Genomic DNA, 22,278 nt, shown 5'->3' on the forward strand with positions numbered 1-22,278 from the left:
CCTAAGGCAGAATGAGGGCTGTGTAATGTGATTGCTCACACAGAGAATGAGAAGACAAGTGCATGGGAGTCTGCCTTTGTTTGCTTAGATCATCCTTTGTCATCACAAATAATTGTGCCTTCCAGAGCTGCATGTGGATACATGAACCCATGTGGGCTTGAATGTACAGCAAGCAAGGCTATTCCTGAGTGAGTATGTAAATGAGACACGCCACAACTTGTTCTTCATTTCACTGGTAGCTTCTTGTCAGGAAAGAATGCTGATGTGGGTGCAGTGTTCGCTGTCAGTTCTAAAATCCTGTATCTCACACCTGTAGCTTTTTGTTTTAAAGCAACAACTTACCCATATGTATATTTATGGGACTTGCTGCAGTTTCAGGCCACAGTTAAATGGGAGCAAAGATGAACAATCAAGCAGAAGTGGCCAAGAATCATCATGCTCGGCTGAATCAATGACCATATTTAGGCAGGAAAGAGGATGCTGTTCCATGAGAAAGCAAAAAAGAGAGATGGGTGGGTCACAAGTAAGCAGTGAAGAGGAGCAGGAAAGGATTAGACACAATTGAAATGGGGAGCAAAAGCATCTTACTGAGAAGGGGGAAGACAGAGTATCAGCAGAATGTTTCGTTTTACACTGTCTTCTAGTGGCAGTCCTTGGATCATTTTGCTACGTTTCACCTATTCCAAACTAGGTTTCATTACAATACCAGAAGCCAGCTCCAGTCTACATCTCTCTACGCTTTAGCAGAGCTGACCTCTTTTATTCGCTCCTCTGGAACACTGCTTGAAATTTAGATAAGGTCTAGTAGAGCCATACAAGAGTAGAGTCTAATTTAGACCCATCGTTGGAGGAAAGAGGATGATTGTTTTAAGTAAATAAAAAATGGAAATTTTGGTGACATGAAAAATGGAACAGCGAACCTTCAGAAATCTCAGGAGAGACTTCAGGGAAAACCATTTTAATTGATTAAATGGGAACTTTGTCACTTGTAGAGAAAATAGTCTGAAATAATAAGTGTAAAAAGGAAGCGTAAAACCACCGGACAAATGAGTGTTCTGAACATTTCAGCCCTCTCCCTGGAAATAGCAGTGCCTTTATATAGCATGAACGAGATAGAAAGGAAACCTTTCAAAGCCACCTTACATCTCTGGTTAAATGTGGGCCAGTTCCCAATCCTGAATTACAGGTATATACAGCACAGGAGAATGCAGTCATCAATTTCCCTAGTGCAGCAGTGAGAGAGCTTTTGGTCTTTGTGATCAGATTATCTCATTAGTGGTTTTTGAGAAGGCAATAGGAGCAGATGATAGTCCGTGTAGACCACTTTGTCCTTATGTTGCATTTTAACCTGGTTTCATAAATAGGCACAGCTTATATAATGTGCTCTGCTGTGCCCCTGCCTGGCAGCCTCGCCACTTCCTCCATGTCTTTTTAACCCTTTTAGCCAATTTTAACCCAGTTTAACAGATCTAACAGTTCTGTGAGTAGAGAGACCCACCGATAAAAACACTGTGTTGTGAACTCAATCTTTGGGACACCAGAGAACGGGATGGGAAGCCACCAGTGCAAAGGAAAGCTGTAGGAAAAAAGCTTCAGTGGCAGCTGCTGCTGGCAAAAGTATCTGTTCTTCCCTCTTCTCCCCTTTTTAAACAAAAATGACTTAGCAAAACCATTCAATCCTATGTCCTCAGATGTTACCATGAAACCATGGGAGGGCAACATCTGGAAAGAGAGTCTTTTCTGCTGTCAGAGTCATGCAACATGAAATGCATTTGTCTGTCTGGTTACAACCCCATGCTTTCCCAAACGAAAAAAATCTGGTCTGGCCCTTCATGTGGAATAAATTGGAGCAGCTCCACAGAATTCAGTTTGCTGATTCATAGCAGCATAGACTCCCATCCTTCCTCTTTCTGTACATGTGGCACTGTCTAAATAGTACAACACATTGAGCAATGTGATATTCCAGATTTCAGAGCAGTCTGGTGGCACTGAGGCAGTGGGATTGGTTTTAAATGTGGAGTTGGGTTGCAAGGTTATTAAAGCTGGTTAGCTTATGGAATAAATAATTTGTGATTGAGCTCCCAACATCAGTACATGTGAAATGGTTGACAAACATCATTATCTATCTTCTGACCATATTTTCCATACTTTAATTCCGTATCGTACTTTAGTGCTCAGTTGCTGGGATTTAGTGTGGAGGAGACTAAGCAGACCACTGCTTCTGTCGTGTTTTAACATGAAACATCAAATCCAAAGCCTGGGTCCATTGAGCACTACCAAATAATGGAAGGCTTTGATTGTTCAGAAATCTTTCCAATGAAATGTCAAACTTTTCATACTTTGAAAATGATCTTCACTAACACAGAGCTTGAAAACACATAATTATCCAAGAACATGAAACAGAATTAACATGCACTGGAGCATGTCATGAATGTTTCCTTCAGCAAATAAAAAAGGTAATTGCTGTCTGAGTACAAAGCAAGGAGAAAGGTTGGCTCTGCTCCTTAGACAATTTATATTGGCCACAGTTTACTCATTTAACCCATAAAAACATGCAGCTTATCAGAAGGGTGCCATTCAAAGGCTGATGGAGTGTAACCAGCCTCCTGGTTGCAGGCACTTCTCATTTCACACTTCTCAGGTCTGATCAGACAGAAGGTTCTTGGCCATTATTAGAAGTCTAAAAGCTGATGAGTCGAAGCTCCTAGTTAAGCAGGACATTTGTAAACTGTGGTAAGCCCCAGCAATAGTTATTACGGTTTTTGAGCCACCTTTTGACTTCAGGCACAAAAAAGAGTCTTCATTCTTAGCCTAGAAGAATGAATGGGCATAATTTGGTATGCAGATAGAATTTTCCCATCCAGAAATCAGACAAGCAAAGAAATAATGCTTCTAATAGCTAATGAGAGTGGTTCTGGTTTGTGATTTTGATTTTACAAATAAATTTTCTAATATTGGAAACTAACAGAGTGTAGAGACACAGGGTGGGAATCTGGAAGAGACCTCCTGAAATATCACACCACGGGCAATTTGGCTCTCAAATGTATTCAGCCAGGTCTTGCAAGTGTGTGAGAATTTTCGTCCCCATTTTCCTCTTGAGAGGCTGCTCCCAAACCTCATAGCTCTGATAGTTAAAAAGATTGGTTTCCCCTTTGTTATTTCTAGGCTAGTTTTATTTTCAGATCTCTCTCCGCATTTAAGGGTAATAATACATTTATAGACAATAATTCTATTCACCCAGTCATCTTTGTGCTAGGAAAAGCAAGCCATGGTCTGTCACAGAAGACTCTTCCCTTCCTCTGGTCATTTTACTGACTCCCTGCAAAAGCTATCACACTTAAAGCTCCTCCTTTCCAAGTATGGAGAAATAGTGTTGTAAGCAATGTAGAAGAGATTCATTTGTGAGAGCACAGGAGGAAGTGCTTGCCGGGTCTGGCATCATGCCTTTGTATCTCAGTGTGGCACAGACACAGCATGTTCATCTCCCAGCCACTTGCCCTTGCACAGAAACCTGCCTCCTGGTCTGGTACATGACTGTGATGATTACAGAGAACAAGTGCAGCTCCCGCTGGTGATAGCACCATCATCCACCCAATATATGCACACATGCCTTGCACATGTGTCTAGAGATGTTGCTGCCCACATTTTTCTTGTGAGGGGCCACATCACAAGGACTGGTGATAGTGTCATTCTGAGCACCTCATTGACACACTCAGCAACCCTCTGCCCCTGAAGCTGTTGTATCAAGCAGCCACTGTCCCAAAAAAGAACTGTTTTGAAAGGTCAGAGATATTTTGCGAGCAGCTCCTACACAGTCTTCACCAATAATTATTCTTACCGTATGTTTTTATTGCAATTGTTTACCTTTTTTTGTTGTTTTGGGTTGGTTTTTTTTTTTTGTATTTAACAAGATGCAGAAAGTCTTAATCTAACACAACAGGTTTTTCAGCCATCTGCTCTATTTTCAGACTACATGTACTGCAGTTTAAAAAGCAGGTTTTATTTGTTGGAAAAGACTACGCTAAGCTAAACTGTCTGAAGGTGAAATTCATGCCTGTGGCAGGGACTAACACAAGGTGTATGTCTAAGTTAGTAACATGAGGTATCAGATCAGAAAGGTCTTCTTTGGTGCATCACATAATACCCAAAAGGTACAGCCCAACACCAAGATAAGACTCAAAGGGAGGTGTCTGGTTGCTTTCTTAACCCAGCTGACTTACTGCATTCAAATCCAATTTTGTTCATTCTCTTTAAACCCCTGTTGAGCTTGGTTAGAACAGATTATTAACTAGAGTAAGTCTTTTTGTATTACTTTACGTCGTTCAAAATTAATACTTTTGGGTGGCAGTTTACCCAAACTGTTATTATGAAGCATTTGGTATTAGTGGTAAGATTCTGTGGTTGCATATTCTTGTTGCTTCTTCACAGTGTAATCAGTAAATATGAGAACATATGTAGCTTGTGGAATTTAATTCCGTGAATATTAAGCTGATCATAGTGCTAGCACTCTTCTAGAAATATACTCACCTTTACTAAGCAGTTGAAAACCAGCAACCATAAACATCAAAAATAGAAGTATTATCCTGCAGTATGACAAGGTGAATCTCTCAGATTTCTGCTGAAATAATTCTCTTACATTTATAATCAACCGAGAAAATTGCTTTTAGCTTCTCCACTGTGGATTATGGATCTGCAGTGGACTACCCAGGAAATCAGAGAGAGACAGCCAGATTAGAGGAAGGACACAGAGGGGGAATGAAAAGTATTCAAAGAGAAATGGAAGTTTGGATCCTTAGGTATCTAGTTTGTCATCTGGCAATAAAAATATGAGGAAGTGAGTAACGAGTCAATCTGCATAAACCAGGAGAACAAAAAGTAATCACAGGTAAAGACAGGCTTATGCAAATATGAAGCCTCAAGGACTGAGGATTGGAAAGTGTTTGTGAAGTTAGGGCTATAAAATTAGGAGGAAAAGTTTTATATGTATGAAAGAAAGGAATGGTTGCAAGAAGCTTGCACAGAAACCATAAGAAGCTAAATCCATTGGAGGAATACAGATGCTGTTTCAGAAAGCAGTAATTTAGTGATTTAATAGGAAAAAGGCAAACCAAACCAAATAGAACGACCAATTCCATCAGCTGTTTAGCTTGAAAAAGATGGATGGATAAACTCACCTTCCCAAAAGATGTACAGCTCGTACTGGAGATGCTCAGAGTCACAGTAGGAGAGTGGGTCAAATAATTAAAGTACTTTGAACAACAGAATTCCAGAATGAAGCAGAAGATGAAAAGCAACATGTGAAACACATTATAGAAGCAGTCGTGCCATTTTCCTTGCAACGTGTAGTAATCCTAAGGAAGCTTTATGTCACTGTGTTCTGCCTGCTGCTGGATCTTGTGAGCCTGTCCTGCCATGTGAGCCTGTTGCTGGGCCTCCACCTTGCCTCCTGAGAAGGTGAGGAACAGCCATGGGGACTCATTCAAGTGTATGTTCTGCATCTGCTTTGCAAGCTAACCTCAACCAGAAACTTGTCAAATTTATCTGAAGATGGCTCCATGGGCAGTGTCACAAGCCAATGCAGAAGGAGAGGTGCATGCATAGTTACAGAACTGGCATGGTTATTCAGGAATTGGGCCATTTCAGGTAGGAGGGCGCTTCCAGACAACTTGAGGAACTTGATGGTAGAATGAACTAAAAGAAACTGGGGAAAAAAAATTAAAAATTGGCAAAAATGGAAAAAGAACTTCCAAAATGCTGTGTGCAGCCCAAGGGGAGATAGACTGGGAGGAGGAGAGGAGGGTATCAGTCCCCAGTTTGTGGACACACATAGTCTGAGGCTTGCACTCTGCATGTCTCAAAGAATCACAGGCTGGTTTGGGTTGGAAGGGACCTTAAAGCTCACCCAGTTCCAACCCCCTGCCATGGGCAGGGACACCTTCCTCTAGAGCAGGTTGCTCCAAGCCCCTGTGTCCAACCTGGCCTTGAACACTGCCAGGGATGGGGCAGCCACAGCTTCTCTGGGCACCCTGTGCCAGCGCCTCAGCACCCTCACAGGGAAGAACTTCTTCCTAATGTCTAATCTCAATCTCCCCTCTGTTTAGAGCTATTCCCCCTTGTCCTGTCACTACAGTCCCTGATGAAGAGTCCCTCTCTGGCATCCTTGTAGGCCCCCCTATGAGGTCTTCACACAGCTTCTCCAGGCTGAACAGCCCCAATTTTCTCAGCCTGTCTTTGTATGGGAGGTGCTCCAGCCCCTTTATCTTCCTCGTGGACACATCCTTGTTTCCATGTGCTTGCAGAAACCCTTCCCCTTTCAGTCTACACAGACACACACACACACAGACACATATGTATCAGGAGCATTGGCATAGACAAGAAGCACAAATATCAGTGTAACTAAATGCGAGGTATTTAGGCTAGAGAGAAAAACATAAACCAAATGAATATACCAGTATTAGTCCAGTTCCCTAGTTGGAAAAGCTCTGGTTGGGAGAGATGTTAATAAAATTCTAAACCCATTGTCAGCTCTTCACTGTGTTACATAAATTATGTATAGCTGTTCAGTTCAATTGTTTTAATATTGTACAGGTGACTTGCAAAGCAGGAGTGTTATGCAAAGGTTATTGTAAGGACCTGAATAAATGCAGCAGAAGGAAACCTTCTGGGGTTGTCAGTTGCTGCAGAAGGTTAGATGTGTCTTTTCTTTAGCTAAAAAAAGGATTTAAAAGTTGAGTGCTACTACCTCCTTGAGTTGTACTGCTTTCTGAAGGAACTAGAAGGGGATAATGCACTGGACCTTTGGGGATTTCTGTGAAATAGAGACAAAGGAAGAACAAACCAAAGAAAATGTCTGACAAAATTGAAGACAAGTATGTTCATTTTGCTTATTTACGCTGTAATACATGAGTGCTAGATAAATGTGAAAAGAAACAGCAAAAGCAACTGCCAGATGCTTTTAAAAAGGAGCTAAGAGCATATGTGGAGGAAAATTAACCATAAATGTTATCTCAAAGGAGAGGATCCAGTTGGAATAAGCATATACATGGCAGTTATGTCTAAAATTTGTTATGTTGCTATTGTTTTGTGAAATGATAGAACATCTGCTCAGTCACAAGGCACCAGTAAAATGCAGCTTTACGCCTAAAGCAATATGTCAGTCCCTAACAAAAAATGTATATAATAGGCTAAAAACAAAGGCACATTGTCTTTTGCAGTTGTAGTCATTTCTGACCTAATAATGGCTTAGAAAGGAGGTTTTATTTTTGGGAAAAAAGAATGGAAGGATTGAGTCAGTTGTGACTCTTTTTCAAGATCAGGCTTTGTGCATTATTTGTGCCTAAGCTGGAAAATGCTTTGTCTCTGCAAATCATATTTATGTCACTAAACCACTTTTTAAAAGGCAACTACTTGTAAATACCTTGTGCAAAGGTGATGCTTAACTTACCATTTCTAAATGCAGTATAGAATCAGACGTTATGTGATCACTGGGAACACAGCAGCAAGTGATACGTGTGCTCCCATGACAAGTGGACAGAAGTCAGATTTCACCTCAAAGCTGTCTTTTCAGAGAGGAAAAGCCTTCACAGGGAAATCCATCATATAGAAAACTAATTAAGAAATCCCTCAGGAAACAATTACCGGCTGGGATTTGTCTCTGCATATTCCAAGCACGCAACTTCTAAGTGGCTTTATTCAAAAAGTGTGTTCTCTTAGATTTTCATTGTTGTGTTCACTGACCTGAACAGTCTGAAACTCTGATGCAAAATACAATTTTAAAACCTATTTTCAGTCAAAATGAGTTTATTATCCTCCAACTTAGAGATATATATGCATATATGACCCTTCAGAATCAATGAAACAGATTGAAATTGGCACTTTCAAACTACAGTTTTCACAGAGCTGAGCAGTTATTATTTAATGAATGTGTGGAAGTATTCAGCTGCAACATGCTTTCATGATAAACCAGGAGAGTAAGTGTATATTCTAACACTTCTGTGGTCAGAGTGAGGATTAGGGTTAGACCCAGCATACAAAGCTCAGAGGTTGTGTGTCGCATACTCTTTGAAGCCTCTGAAGTCTGAAGGAGTCTTTTATGTAACTGGCAATGCGTGTGCTATATCATCAAGTATTAATAGGGGAGATAGACAGCAACCATCCTCATCTGACTTCTTTCTTCTCCATAAAACCATACATCATCAGAACTTTTATTTATTCCAGCAAAGGCTGATAACTTTGCTGGAATAAATAAAATGCATGAGGATAGCCATCTGTATCTGACTCAGATCTGGATAATAATATGTGATTTTTACCTTTCAGCTTCCTGCAGAAAGACTGTAGTTTCTCAAAAATCCTTCAGAGGTTTATGAACCTGCTCCAAAGCCTATTGCAGTTGGGAAAATTTCTGGATTTGAGTCAGTTTCAGTTGAGCTGTACAAATCTTATCGATCTAGTTGTATAACCTTTTCGTGAATAAAAAAAAAAAATTGGTTTTCAGATGTGGCAAAAACTCAAAGACTTAATTTTTAAGCTGTTGAGATTCCAGTACGTTGTGGATTCTTAGGCAGCAGATATCTTCTGCTTTGTGAAAGGAAAGGTACAAGCCCCAGTGCCCAGCCTGAAATCCATTGCAATTGTTTAACCAAAGGATCGATTCTCAGCATTAAGACACTGAACTCCCAGGCTGGAACTACTGTGCAGAGTTGCCAGTGTCTTTCATTATCATCTTCTTCTGAAGCTCCACCATCCTACTCCATCCTAGTGCAGCCTGTGCTATTTCAGTGCATTCTCAGGCCTTTGGGAAAAGTTTCTATGATTCTATGAGAAAAAGAGATGGAGAAAGGCTGGCATAAGCTTTGCTATAACACTAAAGCAGTGATCTCACTAAGGTCTTGTGGCAGTAGCCAAAGGGCAAGTGTTTCTTGAAGATGTGGAAAAGAGAAGGGTGCTACATCACAAGTCACTATGCAGTGGTGACACGGCCTTCCGAACAGGGCTGCATGGTGTGGGTGGAGCTCCTCACTGAAGTGGCTGCACGAATTCGTCTCCAGGAATGGGCTGGTTCATAGAGAAACAATTAATTCTGCATGAAGTTGAGCTCTGGTCCGTCGTTCCAGGTGAATGGTAGCCACAGATGGAAAAGTCATGGGAAGGGTTTGGGAAAGGCTGTACAAGGTGAAAAGGGTTGGTAGGTCATACCTGAGTTGACTTGAAGTCGTAATGTTGAACTTGTATGTAAGCGTTCTGTGCAACTTGGTGGCCCTCTCTACTGGCAAGCCAAGAAAGAGCCGGGTATGCCTTCAGTACAGCGGGTAGGAGATGCAGGTCTGGGCTACTGCTAATCTCTTTTTGTAGTGAAGGCACTAAGAAACCTGTAAAATGCTGCAGTGCACTGTGTTGAAAAGCTGAGCTTTATTCTTGGGCTTCGTCCAAGAAGGTGGTGCATATTTGGTTCAAAGATTTAGTTGTTTTGAGCAGAGGTCAGGATTGAGCCACAGGCACTGAAGGAAATCAAATCTTTGAAAAGAAGGAGTACCTTAACATGCAGTAAACATATTTGCTTTGACTGGCAACAGTCATTAAAAGCCCTTATTACATTTTGTGTCCATTCTGTTCACCACTTAGCCATTTCTTTTCATTCTGAAGGATTATAACTAAGAACAAATGAGTTTTCTCTGATATGGTCAGGGCACAATAGAACTGTGAAAGACCTGGGTTACCTTTCTCCCTCATAGGCAAATTCTTTCCAATTGTTCAACAAGATGCTGTTCTGTATTGCCATGACATCAGTCTTTACGCCTGTGAATACTGAGGCTCAACATTAAGTAACTTGTTTATAAAAAACAGTCATGCAGTAACAATTAGAGAGTGTTTAATATGCTTCTCCACTAGAGTCCATACCCTCTACTCCCACTTACTGATCTTGCCAGTGCACTGTGAAGTTATTTGTGTCTTCAGAATGAGCAAACAGATCTTTTCAGAGAAAGGGTGAAAAATTTCCTGAGTGCTGCCATATAGAAGTTGGCATCTGTTGCTCCATAGAACAGGATCTCTGCTGCACTGATCCAAGCATTTGTCAGCCCCGGAGTGGAGGATGGTAGTTCACAGTATCTGAAGAAGAAGGAGACTATCACACAAAGCTTCCCACTACAGAGAAATTGCTGCATCTGTCATCATGCTTTCAACCCAGCTAATACAGTTGTATTAGCCCTGTGCTCCAGTTCCTCCCACAGCTCCAGCCCACCTCCTTTTTAGTGTGAAATGTGTTTGAATCTTGAAAGTAGCTACATTTCAAAATACATTTTGTTCAGTGCCAAGAATAGTCACAGTCCTTTGGGATAAAGCAGATCACAAAGCCTGAAATGGATCTGCAATACTTTAGGGGGAGATACTTGTGATGAAGGGTATTGGGTAGATCCAGAAGCTGACTTAAGAAGCATTACGAAGTCTTCTCATTTGGTTAATATATTTTCACATAACAAGAGTAACAGGTCCTCATCCTACTTCATCTACCATCCCAGCAGAGCTAACACAAACAAGGTTTTCATAACGCTGAAAAAGAGACAAACAAGCCACTGTCTTTCAGAACTGTTCATATGCATTGTAGGTTGAGCTGAAAGCAGTCACCAGAAATACTGGAACAGCCCTTTCAATCCCTTAAAACCAAAACCAACACCCCCAATGTATTTTTCCAACGAGATTCACAAAGTGTGGTGGTCACTCATGAAATGGAGATGGAAGAGAGGGGGAAGGGTAACTTGATAGTAGAAACCAGGACAACTTAGCCAGGCTGTGGGAAAATCCATTCCGAGTCAGGGTATTTCCCTGTCAGTGGGCTGTAGGAGAGGCTGAGCTGTTGGGGCTACTCTCTGCAGAAGCTCTCCCAACTTCTCTAATACCCTGAAGTGCCCTTTGCACAAGCAACCACAAATACAAGCTGTTGAGGGGGCAGTGGCTACTGAGGAACATGGAGCATGTTGATTCCAACGTGTTGTACAAAAATAGCGCAGCTCCAACAGGAGAGCTGCTGTGTAGCTCAGCGAGTAGGTCCTCTCAGGTGGGGAGGACAGGTTCAAGTTTCCATCCGTGGCAGTGTTCAAGGCCAGGTTGGACAGAGTCTTGGGCAACATCGTCTAGTGTGAGGTGTCCCTGCCCATGGCAGGGGGGTTGGAACTGGATGAGCTTAAGGTCCTTTCCAACCCAAACCATTCTATGATTCTATGATTCTTCTGCATCATCCTTCCTTGAAGAATGCCTAATAACAGAAGTATAAGCCAGTAACTTTATTTCCCAGGTAGTGCTGCTCTTGTTCTTCTCCGGATAGGCTGGGTTTAGATTCACTGAAAATGAACTTTTTGGAACTAACAGTGAACTGAAAAATCATTTATTCTATAGTACTAATAGTAGGCAACTGTTCATGGTAACAGAAGGAGAAAGAGTTATCTAAAGATCAAAAAGATGAGTTTGGGGATAAATATATCGTTTTAGCAAGTGTGACCTATTATGATATATTTAGATTTATTTTAGAAAAGGCTTTCTTATTTTATAGTCAGTCCAAGAAATATATTTCAAGTGAAATTTAATGAATAAGTGGTAGTTGATACAGGCATCTTAAATGACACTATCCTAAAAATCATACCCAGGGGCCGAGGTTTCCAAGTGACCATGATGAAAAGTAGCAAATACCCTCAACTCTTCAAAGGTTGTCAAGTATATTGTGGTCTTCAACTATAAATTACCCAAAATAAGCGCTCTGACAGCTGGCAGATTGTACCGTCATTGACCAGTGATCTCCAGACTGTGGTTTGCAAGAAGAAAAGTTGCAGTACCAGAGCTCCCTGTGATGACATTGCTAGATGTGGTGTTTTCAATTAAAAGTTTGATGATAAGTGTCCCTCATCATCTGTGGTGGAGAAAATTTGATGGTATAGTCTGTTATCCCTAAATATTTGGATGTCATTGCCAGAAACAACCTCCAACTTGAGGAGCTGTTCTCGAAAGTGAATGAGAAACTGTTGCATTATCAACCCAGCTTGGTCACTAGAGGTAGGAGCTGTGTAAATATCCTGACCATTGTCGGTTTTTCACTTCTTCCATTTTAGCTGGATGCTGAGAAGGCAAAATTAAAACTGGAAAGATGGGCTTCCCGAGATGCTGGCAGTGGGGGTGGAAGAAGTGAAGAGTTGGAGTCAAGTGGGGATTGTGATGATGAGGATGGCTGTCAAGGATCTGGTGACAGGATTCACACAGCAGGTAAATACAGTTTCTATAGGCGCATACAGAGCTTAGAAATTCATAAATGTCACAATTAGGTGGACAGAGCTAAGACTTGCACTGCTTAAATTACTGTCAAAATCCTACCAAACTGAAAGAATTTGAATCTTAATCTGAAGAGCTGCAGTAAAAATAGAGTGATACAGACAGTAACCCAATATAATTTAACACTTGGCATACAGATAAAATTTATCATAAAATCACAGGATGGTTTGGGTTGGAAGGGACCTTAAAGCTCATCCAGTTCCAACCCCCTGCCACGGGCAGGGACACCTTCCACTAGAGCAGGTTGCTCCAAGCCCCTGTGTCCAACCTGGCCTTGAACGCTGCCAGGGATGGGGCAGCCACAGCTTCTCTGGGCACCCTGTGCCAGCGCCTCAGCACCCTCACAGGGAAGAACTTCTTCCTAATGTCTCATCTGAGTCTCCCCTCTTGTTAGTTTAAAGCCATTCCCCCTTGTCCTGTCCCTACCTGCCCTACTTGTCAAAAGCCCCTCTTCAGCTTTCTTGTCGGCCCCTTTAGGCACTGGAGCTGCTCTAAGGTCTCCCCTTCAGGAGCCTTCTCTTCTCCAGGCTGACCCAGCCCAGCTCTCTCAGCCTGGCTCCAGAGCAGAGCTGCTCCAGCCCTCAGAGCATCTCTGCGGCCTCCTCTGGCCTCCAACAGTCCCTCTTGTGTTGTTGCCCCAGAGCTGGACACAGTACTCCAGATGGGGTCTCACAAGAGCAGATTAGAGGGGGAGAATCCCCTCCCTCGACCTGCTGCTCGCGCTGCTGGGGAAACAGCCCAGCACACGGGTGGTTTCTGGGCTGTGAACACACACTGCTGGGTTATGGTGAGCTTCTTGTCACCCAACACCCCCAAGTTTTTCCCTTTTTAAACATGGGGGTTATGTTTCCCGTTTTCCAGTCAGTGAGAATGTCACTTGACTGCCACAACTTCTCATATTTAGAGTGAATAATATCTGCAATGAAATCTATATCACAGAAGTGCTAGAAAAGCCTTCCTAGGTAAGGTGGGCTTTTCAAATAAATGGAAAATTAATGTCCTTATAGACTGTGCTAAGTGTTAACATAAATATGTATTTTTTGCATAATGATACTGAAGGATGATCCAAACAGAGTTGGCTGAAAGTATATATTCTTAAAAAAGCACATGAAGTATTGGGTTTTTTATAGTGGTGAGTAGCTGCTTAAATAAAATTCCTTGATAGCCTCCAACATGATTCTACGATATTTATTAATGAAATTGCTTGGATAATGTGTCATCAAATGTACAGTCAGCGTCAGAATTAACATAACTTCCACGAAAATACTGGCAATATAATACATGGGTAAGTCCCTATTACAGTAACTCAATAAGAAGTAAGATGTTTTGAAATACTTTATATTATTGGTTTATCGTATCTGGAAGTTCTGATTCATTTCAGCTCATCAAAATGTAACTGCTTTAATTACCAGTGAATGTGTAAATACAATTTGGTTTGGATGCAATTTGGTGCAATTATATGAAATACAGGTATAGAAGTGTGGAAAAATAATTCTTTAAGATAGCTGGAACTCAGGTAAGTCTTAATCTGCTGCTTTAGTGTACTGAAATAAACAAGTGCCTCTTCCTTGTCCCTCTGCCACTAAGTGGAGAGTGGGAAAAGGAATCCCATATACAAGTGAGACTTGCAAACATGTTGTGATTAGTCTGGAGTCAAGACTTGTATTCACAAATATAATGAATATTTGTTCAGGGAAACCAAGCTTCAACATGTACTTTGAAATCTGTGCAAAGTGTTAGATTTAGGTTATAAATACCTGAAATTTAATCTGCATTGACAAGCTGCGTGATCAAGATACATGAGGTATTGTCACACAGTGACAGTGTTTTTAAGAATCATTATGGAATTACAACTAACGGATCAAGTAAAGATTTTTACCATTCACTCACCAGTGTTTCTGAACAGAAGAACTTTGATGCGATGTTATTTTAAAACTATTTGCTTAGCTTCTTTATTGTTTATTGTATTATATACATAAGCAATGAAAAGACTGCTAGATGTTTTGGGCCCTGGGGATTTGCTTTCCTCTCCGTATGGAATAATACAAACAAAAGCCAGGTGCTAACTACTCTTCAGTGAACAATTAAACTATTAATACCCTGGGTTTGGAGGATGTGTACACATGCTTACGTGGACAATGGCAGATTTCAGGTGTTTAAATAAAAACTTGAGTATTTCCAAGGCTTGATATACAGCTGGCTTTAATAACAGAATCATAGAATGGTTTGGGTTGGAAAGGACCTTAAGCTCATCCAGATCCAACCCCCCTGCCATGGGAAGGGATATCTCACACTAGACCCTGTCGCCTAAGGCTCTGTCCAGCCTGACCTTGAACACTGCAGGGATGGAGCATTTACCACCTCTTTGGGCAACCTGTTCCAACTACTTATTGTCTCATTTTTCTCTTTTTTTTTTTTTTGCAATCTAATTTATTATAATATTTTATGCTGATACCATCCTAGATTTAAAAGAATTATATTTACATAACTGGCTGTTTCAGAATTTAGTGGGGCTTATATCCAATTAAAAAGGTAATTATAATAAATTCTTGAAAATGGTATTGATTCATAACAGCAAGAATGAGTATTTCCATCGTGTGACAATAGTGATGCTGTTTCATAATTAGCTTTAAAATATTGCACATTCCTTTAACAGATGATAATTAAGCCCATTATGATAAAGGAGTATGCAGTGACCTTTTTAGGTAACAATGAATTTGGCAAGCAAAGACTTATTTGTAACAAAGGGAAACAGCAGTAAATCTGGTTTGCATATCTGGATACAATTAAGAGATAAAATGCAGTAATCTCATTATAGAGCTTCTTTGCTTTAATAGAATGGTAAAGAAATAAACAAACATTGGATTAATTGAATTTCCTCTTGCTGCATGTCTGTAAGATGATGTTTCAAATTGTACAGCCTAAACTTAAAACCTGTCAAGCACATCTAACCATGGCTTCGGAGAAGTGGAACATGACAACATTTACTATTCCTTGCTTGCTTGAGGTCCACAGAGAATTGAGACGTGAATGGAAGCTAAAGCTAAATCCCAAGTAAAACCCTGATTTGAAGCTTAGTTAAGTCAGTGGGAATATTCTTACTGACTACAGCAGGTAGGCATGAGACACAAATGATAGCTCCAAAATGCCACTGATCTCATCAGTGCGTGTTGTTGCATGGAGTCATACAGTTGAACAAAAGGAATAAAAGAGGAATAAAAGCCTTTCAAAACACAGACTTTTTGGCAGAGCCGTCATGCTTTTAACAGCAGATCCATGGAAAAGAGAAAAGAGGGGAAAGGATTTCAATGTCAACCACTAAAATGCTGAATTTAGAATGTAGTAAAAATGTACTCCATCTGTCCTTTATTTGAAACCTATGTGAAAATTATATTTACAATTTATATGTTGAGAGCATTGCAAAAGACTTCGATTGCTTTTAAGTAGTTTCTGAAAACCTACCAAACGCTCATTCCTTTCCACCTCCCAGGGAAAAAGATTACTTTTTCACTAGCAATAAATTGCAGGGAGTTTCATCAATCTCTAGCTAACCATCTTCAACATGTTTCTGTTCATAACTGTTAAAGGATCTCCCCAGACAGGGTACATTGCCATCCTCCCCTGTTTGCTTTTCCAAATTGCTAACAGAGGACCTGCCTCCTTGTTTTTTGATTGCAGTGTGTACCTGGTAGCTAAACACAGAAGTGATTCTATACTTGTATATTCCAGCCAGGTCCATTTTAGATATCCTTTTCCCCAGTTTTGGAAGGGTTGAGGATTGCTGGCTGTGTATTTCAGCTCATTTTGCAATGGACAGTAAAATCCTGTCCTTTTGTTAGTCACCTTCTAGCCTTTGAGAATCATTTCTGCTTATCAGTTAATCGCTTATTTTATGCCTGCAATTAAGATACGTGGCTATTATTTGCTGCTGGGGTTTTTTTGTTTCCCTTTGTTACAAATAAGTCTTTGCTTGCCAAATTCATTGTTACCTAAAAAGGTCACTGCATACTCCTTTATCATAATGGGCTTAATTATCATCTGTTAATCCAGATTATTTCATACAAACAAGATAAATTCTCAGGAAACCAGCATTCTCTTAGGAAATTATGGATGGTAAAAGATACTTTAAAATGTCATATTCTCACAGGCTTTCTCAATTACCACAAGTATCTCTTCTTGGGGCAAGCTGTGGAAACAGCACTGTTTCTCAAGCAGACGCATGTGTTCTTCGTTGGCAAGTACCAACTTTGTAATGACAACATCTGTTAATCATCTTGGAACAAAGCTTTGCTAGGAGAGATTTAAGAAGAGGAAAGCAAACCATATAAATCCTGAGCATGAATAGGGAAGTTGCTCTGCAAGTTGCACAGCTTCACTCCTGCAGGTTTCTAGGCAGAAGGGCAAAGCAGCATCTCGGTCTGAACCTTGCTTAGCATTGCATGTTCATCTAAGCATATTCTTACATGAGCTTCGATCACAAAATGAGTTCACCAACGCCAATGCTTATTCTTAAACCCTTACTAGACTGGAAAGGGTGGTGGCGGTGGTGGAAAGAGCAGGAATTTCCCCGTGCCCTGCAGGATCGAGCCGTGAGAATATTTACTAGGAGAGGAATTAGCATCCTGCCGTTCATGGAAAGACAACAGATTCACATTATGTCCTGCCTCTCCATGGTACAGAGAAAAGGAAAAATGTTTCAGTCTGTTCAGTGGGAAGGAAGTTAGTGTAGGGGATTTCCCATTCCCAGCTGTGCTGCACAGCTGTATGCTGTGATGAGGTCCCACCCCAGCAGCAACAACCAACATCAGATCTTTCTTCAGAGAAATCATCAGGCAATTAGCCGTTAAACAAAGTTTAGAGGAAATGTTTAGGCCGCAGGGGCTGGGGTTTAGTGCAAGCCCAAAGTCAGCTATATGGAGCTCTATGCTTTGTGGAAGTTGTGGAGCATCATGTTGGAGAAAGCTTGTGTGGACACCTCCATTTCGCATGGGCCCATATGCCCATCTGTGTGTGGATGGGAAGGACATAGGTGTTCTGGGCTGGCTCCCTGGAATGTATCACTGGACTTTAGATGAAGCTGTGTGTTCTGCATAGCCAAAAGAAGACAGAAATTAATCTAAGCTTCTTTCTAGAAGAGCCTGATACAGTATCATGTAAAGTCATAAGGAATGTAGCTAGTCCTGGACTACAGCTGTCCTCTTGCTGGCAAGGCAGATAAACAGCACAAGTTAAGGAAAACATATTTTAGCCTACCCTTTGGTTAGTCCTTGATCAGGGTAAGTGCTACTGAGCAACAACTAGAACATCGGTGTGTTATCAGTATTGTTCTCCCCTCTGTGGGTATAATCTATACATGGGTCAAAAACGTTAGCCCCTAGATGAGGCAGATATATTAACCCCACTCCTTCTGACATGCCTTGAAACTTCAGATCATTAGGAAACAGAGACATGGATTTTACCTTTCCCCTGGCAGGCTGGCTGCTCCACACACAGATAGGCTTCTTCTGCTTTGTCCCCATCCCAAAGGCAGCGGGTTTCCATCAAATAACAAGAAGTGCCTGACCAGTGCTGACCCTAAGGCAGAGCAGATTTTAAACAATACTTTAAAATCCTATCTGTTGGTGCAGGCATTCAGTAAACAAACACATCCTGTGACGTCTCAGCGAGACTTGGAACATGACTGTGTGTCAAATGTGCTTTATTACTGTGATTTTGCCAAACGCTTATCTAATCCCAGTAACAGTCGTCTTCTGTACTTCTTCCTAATTCTTTCATGAAGTTCTCTCCCTTTAATAAGAACTTTCTGATTTCAGGCATCTTTCTCGGTTCAATATCTTGCTTATTGTCACATTTCAGTGCCTGAGTGGCAACCTGCAACAAATTTACTTTGTTAGCACTTTCAGATGACAGGATTCCAACCCTTGGCTTTCTTCTTGGCTGTTTAGACACTCCACAGCTTCAGTGCATCTTTCTGCTCTAGACAGACTATCAGAAGAGATTATCCTGGTTGTATATTTCTTCTTCAGGGCATATGAGAAGGGTGCTCCTTTGCCCCAGAATGCCTTTATAAGTGCAGACAAGTCAAATGTCTGTTTTCTTAATGCCTTCTGTCTGATCTGTATCTGCTCTCACAGCAATGGAAACTTAATGTATTTTTCTCACTGCTCATGAATGTTTTCATTATCATTTTTTTCTTTTTGAATATCAAGATTCTGATTCTTTTATCCTTTATTATGTTACCATTCTCCTGACTTGTCTGTCTTTTGTAGGCATGAATATTGCTGTATAAACTGTCATTTTAATCATACTTCATTTCCATTCACCATGTTACAGGATGCACTTACACTTGTATTTATCCAAATATGTAATTGTACATCTGCTGATTTTGTAATTATTAGTATAAAACATCAATATTCTGAGATCATAATATCTGCTGGCACTCAGCCATGCTCATCAGCTCCTCATTACCACGTCTTCACTTTCCTCACAGATGATCCTAGCTCACAGAAATACTGCACTTTCAGTGTCTTCCATCTTCCTGCCTAGAGAAACCTCTCCATCATGCCTCATCCCTATCCCACTGCCTTGCACAGCCATTTTTCTACATCCTTTGTTGCACAAGACATTTTATCTCCAGCTCTGTTTATAGAAAGCCTATAAATTCCTTTATCGCCCTTAGTGTAAATGCCTCATTCTACCCCCAAAACAACACAGTAACAATTTAAGCCTTTACCTAATGCTGGCTTTTAAGAAAACACAGTGGTTTCAAAACTTTATATTTGTCATTTGAGGTGATAGATAGAGATTAGCTTCTGTCAAGAGGAACATGAGCAAACCCTGCCAGAGGAGCTTCAGCATGTGTGGGGAGAAGAGGGTTGTGGTTTCACAGCCTGGCTGCACATTCTGGCTTTGGCTTCTATTGTAGAGGCACAGTTTAGGAAGAGACTTGGGGGCAAAACCAGAGAAACCTAAATAATCAGGGTGAAAAGAGCAGATTTTGATTAATGCTAACTGAACTGGTAGGATCTGATCCTGAGATGAGTTACATAGAGCTCATGGTGTTGTCACACTGTGATCTCATGGGTAAACATTTCTCTGGGTGACAGGGACATTTCCTGCATCCTCTGTTCTGTGCAAATAGGATCAGAAGACAGCTGAGAGGGCGCTTTTGAGAAGGGGATAGGAAGAGAAAGCATAGCGGAGGGAGGGGAAAAGGAAGGAAGAAGGGAAGAAAAAGACAGAGAAAGAAATAGGAAGGGGAGAGAGAGGGAGGAGAGAAAGGAAGAAGGAAGGAAAGAAAGAAGGAAAGAAGAGAGAAAGACAAAGGGAGAAAGGAAGAGAGAGAAAGAAGGAAGGGAAGAAAGAGTGAAAGAAAGAGAGAATGAAAGGGAGAGAGGAAGGAAGAGAGAGGGAGACAGAAAGCAAGAAAGAGCTTTCCCCACCTTTCTATCCATGATTAAATCTATTTTATAATCTAGCAACACAGGGGTAAGGTATTAAGTGTATTTTAGTGTCCTTCATTACACAGTATAATTTAAACTGAAATGCATATGAGAAGAAGAGTATAATCATTCCTAATCCTTCCTCCACTGCAGCATTTACATGGTAGTTTAAGGGGTAAAGGAAAGGGATTTCAGTTCCTTCAGATGTTCATGCCTAGACCTGAAATGAGAGCGTTTCCAGTACCACCAGCTCGGATCCATGCAAGACAGGAGGTTTTGCCAAGTGGTATAAATGACTTTCTGCATGACCAGATAAACACATTCCCTGCAGGAGTTTCTCCTAATGCTAATGAGAACACCAGCTAGAGGAATAACAGCCCGAGTGCCAGCTCTGTGTCTCTCTGAACAACTTTGGTTCTATCTCTGTTACCTTCAAAGAGGTAAAAAGGTAATTGGGGAAGTGCAATTTTATCATTTCACCAGAGAAATGTAAATTACAGCACATCTTTGATCATTTTAGCATCATTTAGACAAAATTAAAACGTAAAAGCATTTTAGTTGCTTAGGGTATAAAGCCTTCCAATGTACTGTTCCATAAAGAGAAATTAAACATTGGAGAGATAAAGACATTTGGGGCTTAACTGTTTGCAGTAGTTCTGTATAAGTAGTCAGCATTGTAGATCACCAAAGGGTAATGTGCTTTTACCAGCTTCCGATTGAAAACATTACCAGCAATCTGTGTCCTTTGAATGCACTTAATACAGCAGAACAATTTTTACTAACTTTGTCAGCCATATTTTATCTAGTTAAGTTCCACAGGAGCAACTTGATGTGTACATATATTTCTGAGATAGGTTTTGAAAACAGCCCTAAGCTGAAAAGTCACTGATCTCATTTTCCAGTGAATTCCCACTCACCAGCATTTCTCATGTTTTAATAAAACAGACTTCTTTTAAACAAAAATGTCACAAAGCTGAATGGCCCCAAACAGCAGCAACAAAGTCAGACCACAAAGAGCGTGAATGAAAAGAGGCAGCTCGGTATGTGATGGCTAAAAGTACAAGACAAGCTTCCAAGAAAAATTGCCTTACTAAAAACATGAAGCAGAACATACTTTTTGCTCCATGCCAAGAGCAGTCTGCAGGTAGATACTTTGACCCTACACTCATAGTGCCTACTTCTGTGAAAGTCATGTGCAAGCATCAGGCTGGCACCAAGAGTTTAGAGGCCAAGCTAAATGGAGAGCAAAACCGATCATCCCCAAGTAACTCGTGAGCTGTGTGATTTAGATCCTCCTGACAAGAAATTCGCTTAAGAGCTGTAATATCTCGGTCATGCCAAGTAGTGATAGGATAAAATGTGAAGGCTAATGCAGTTTGCCCCCAAAATGCTATAAAGTCAAAATTAATGAAGAGGAGTTAATAATGAAAGGTCCTTCAAATTACTTCAAAATAGATAACTCATATAACTTAATGGAAGCTCAGTTTAAAATGCTAATGCCATTACACTGTAAGTTACTGAAACAATCCTGCAAGACCAAGGAAAACATTCCCCTGTGAGTTAGTCTTCATGCCACACAAGGGAACGCTTACTTGGTCTCAGCCAAGTGACAGTGCTGGCACTTCTGTGTACCTCTCCTCCTCCTCTTGAGCCCTTGCCAGCTCACCAGTGAAAGCAGGAGAGTGAGGAACTAAATCCTAGAATCCTAGAATGGTTTGGGTTGGAAGGGACCTTAAAGATCATCCAGTTCCAACCCCCTGCCATGGGCAGGGACACGTAAGTACAGAGAACTGTTGTGCCATTTAAACCCCATGCTGGTTTGAAACATTTGCCATGGTACTTTGTTTTAGGATTTTAGTAATGCTGTGAGGAGCAACATGTTTGCACGTGGGGATATCTGGAAGACTTTGTTTATTGCAAAGGTAAATTATTCCAGGCTAATTAAGGTAAGGTTATGAATTAATGCAACTGTAAAGGTTTTAAGAAACACTCTGTCATCTCATTGCATACAACCGAAAGGCAGATAGCACAGCTGTTTGGCAGTGGAAATTGAACAGAAAGTCACTGCCAAATGAAAATAGTTTCTGTTTCTCCCTGCTGCCACCTTCCCTTGTTTTATGAATCATGAGGAAAGCCTAAGTGGTCGCTGTTCTTTTAAAGGAGGAAAAAAATTGCTTTGGTTTATTTTCCCTCCCTCCCTCTCTTGAACCAATGTTTCTTGAGGTGTTTTGTCTTTACTTTTAGGGAGAAAATGCCTTGAGTACACCAGGTATACAATTCAACGTTTTCTATTCCTTGATTGTCCATTTTAAGGTATAATACTACTCCTTAAGAGAGTGCTGTTGTGCCTGAAGCCAACAGATATGCCATCAGAATGTCTCGGCTGAGAGATTTAGGATCAAAACAATACCCTGAAAGAAAGCACAGTTTAGTTTTACAGTAGCAGAGAGAACAGTACAAATGCTCTGTACAGTATACTCAATTTACTACAAGAAGAGAACTTCAGGCTGAAGTATGTGAC

The 22,278-nt window shown here is 40.9% G+C and overlaps 1 protein-coding gene across 2 annotated transcripts in view; it reads left to right on the forward strand.

Moving 5' to 3' along the window:
- The window catches only part of LOC115611973 (glypican-5-like), a 331,669-nt gene that overhangs the window by 232,839 nt on the left and 76,552 nt on the right, over positions 1-22,278 (forward strand). For both annotated transcript variants that reach the window (XM_030495718.1, XM_030495717.1), the window contains one exon: positions 12,099-12,249. In XM_030495718.1, the coding sequence (XP_030351578.1) occupies positions 12,099-12,249 (151 nt within the window). The remainder of the gene's footprint in view (positions 1-12,098; positions 12,250-22,278) is intronic.

Source organism: Strigops habroptila, chromosome 8, assembly GCF_004027225.2.
Source record: "Strigops habroptila isolate Jane chromosome 8, bStrHab1.2.pri, whole genome shotgun sequence".
Lineage (NCBI taxonomy): Eukaryota > Metazoa > Chordata > Aves > Psittaciformes > Psittacidae > Strigops > Strigops habroptila.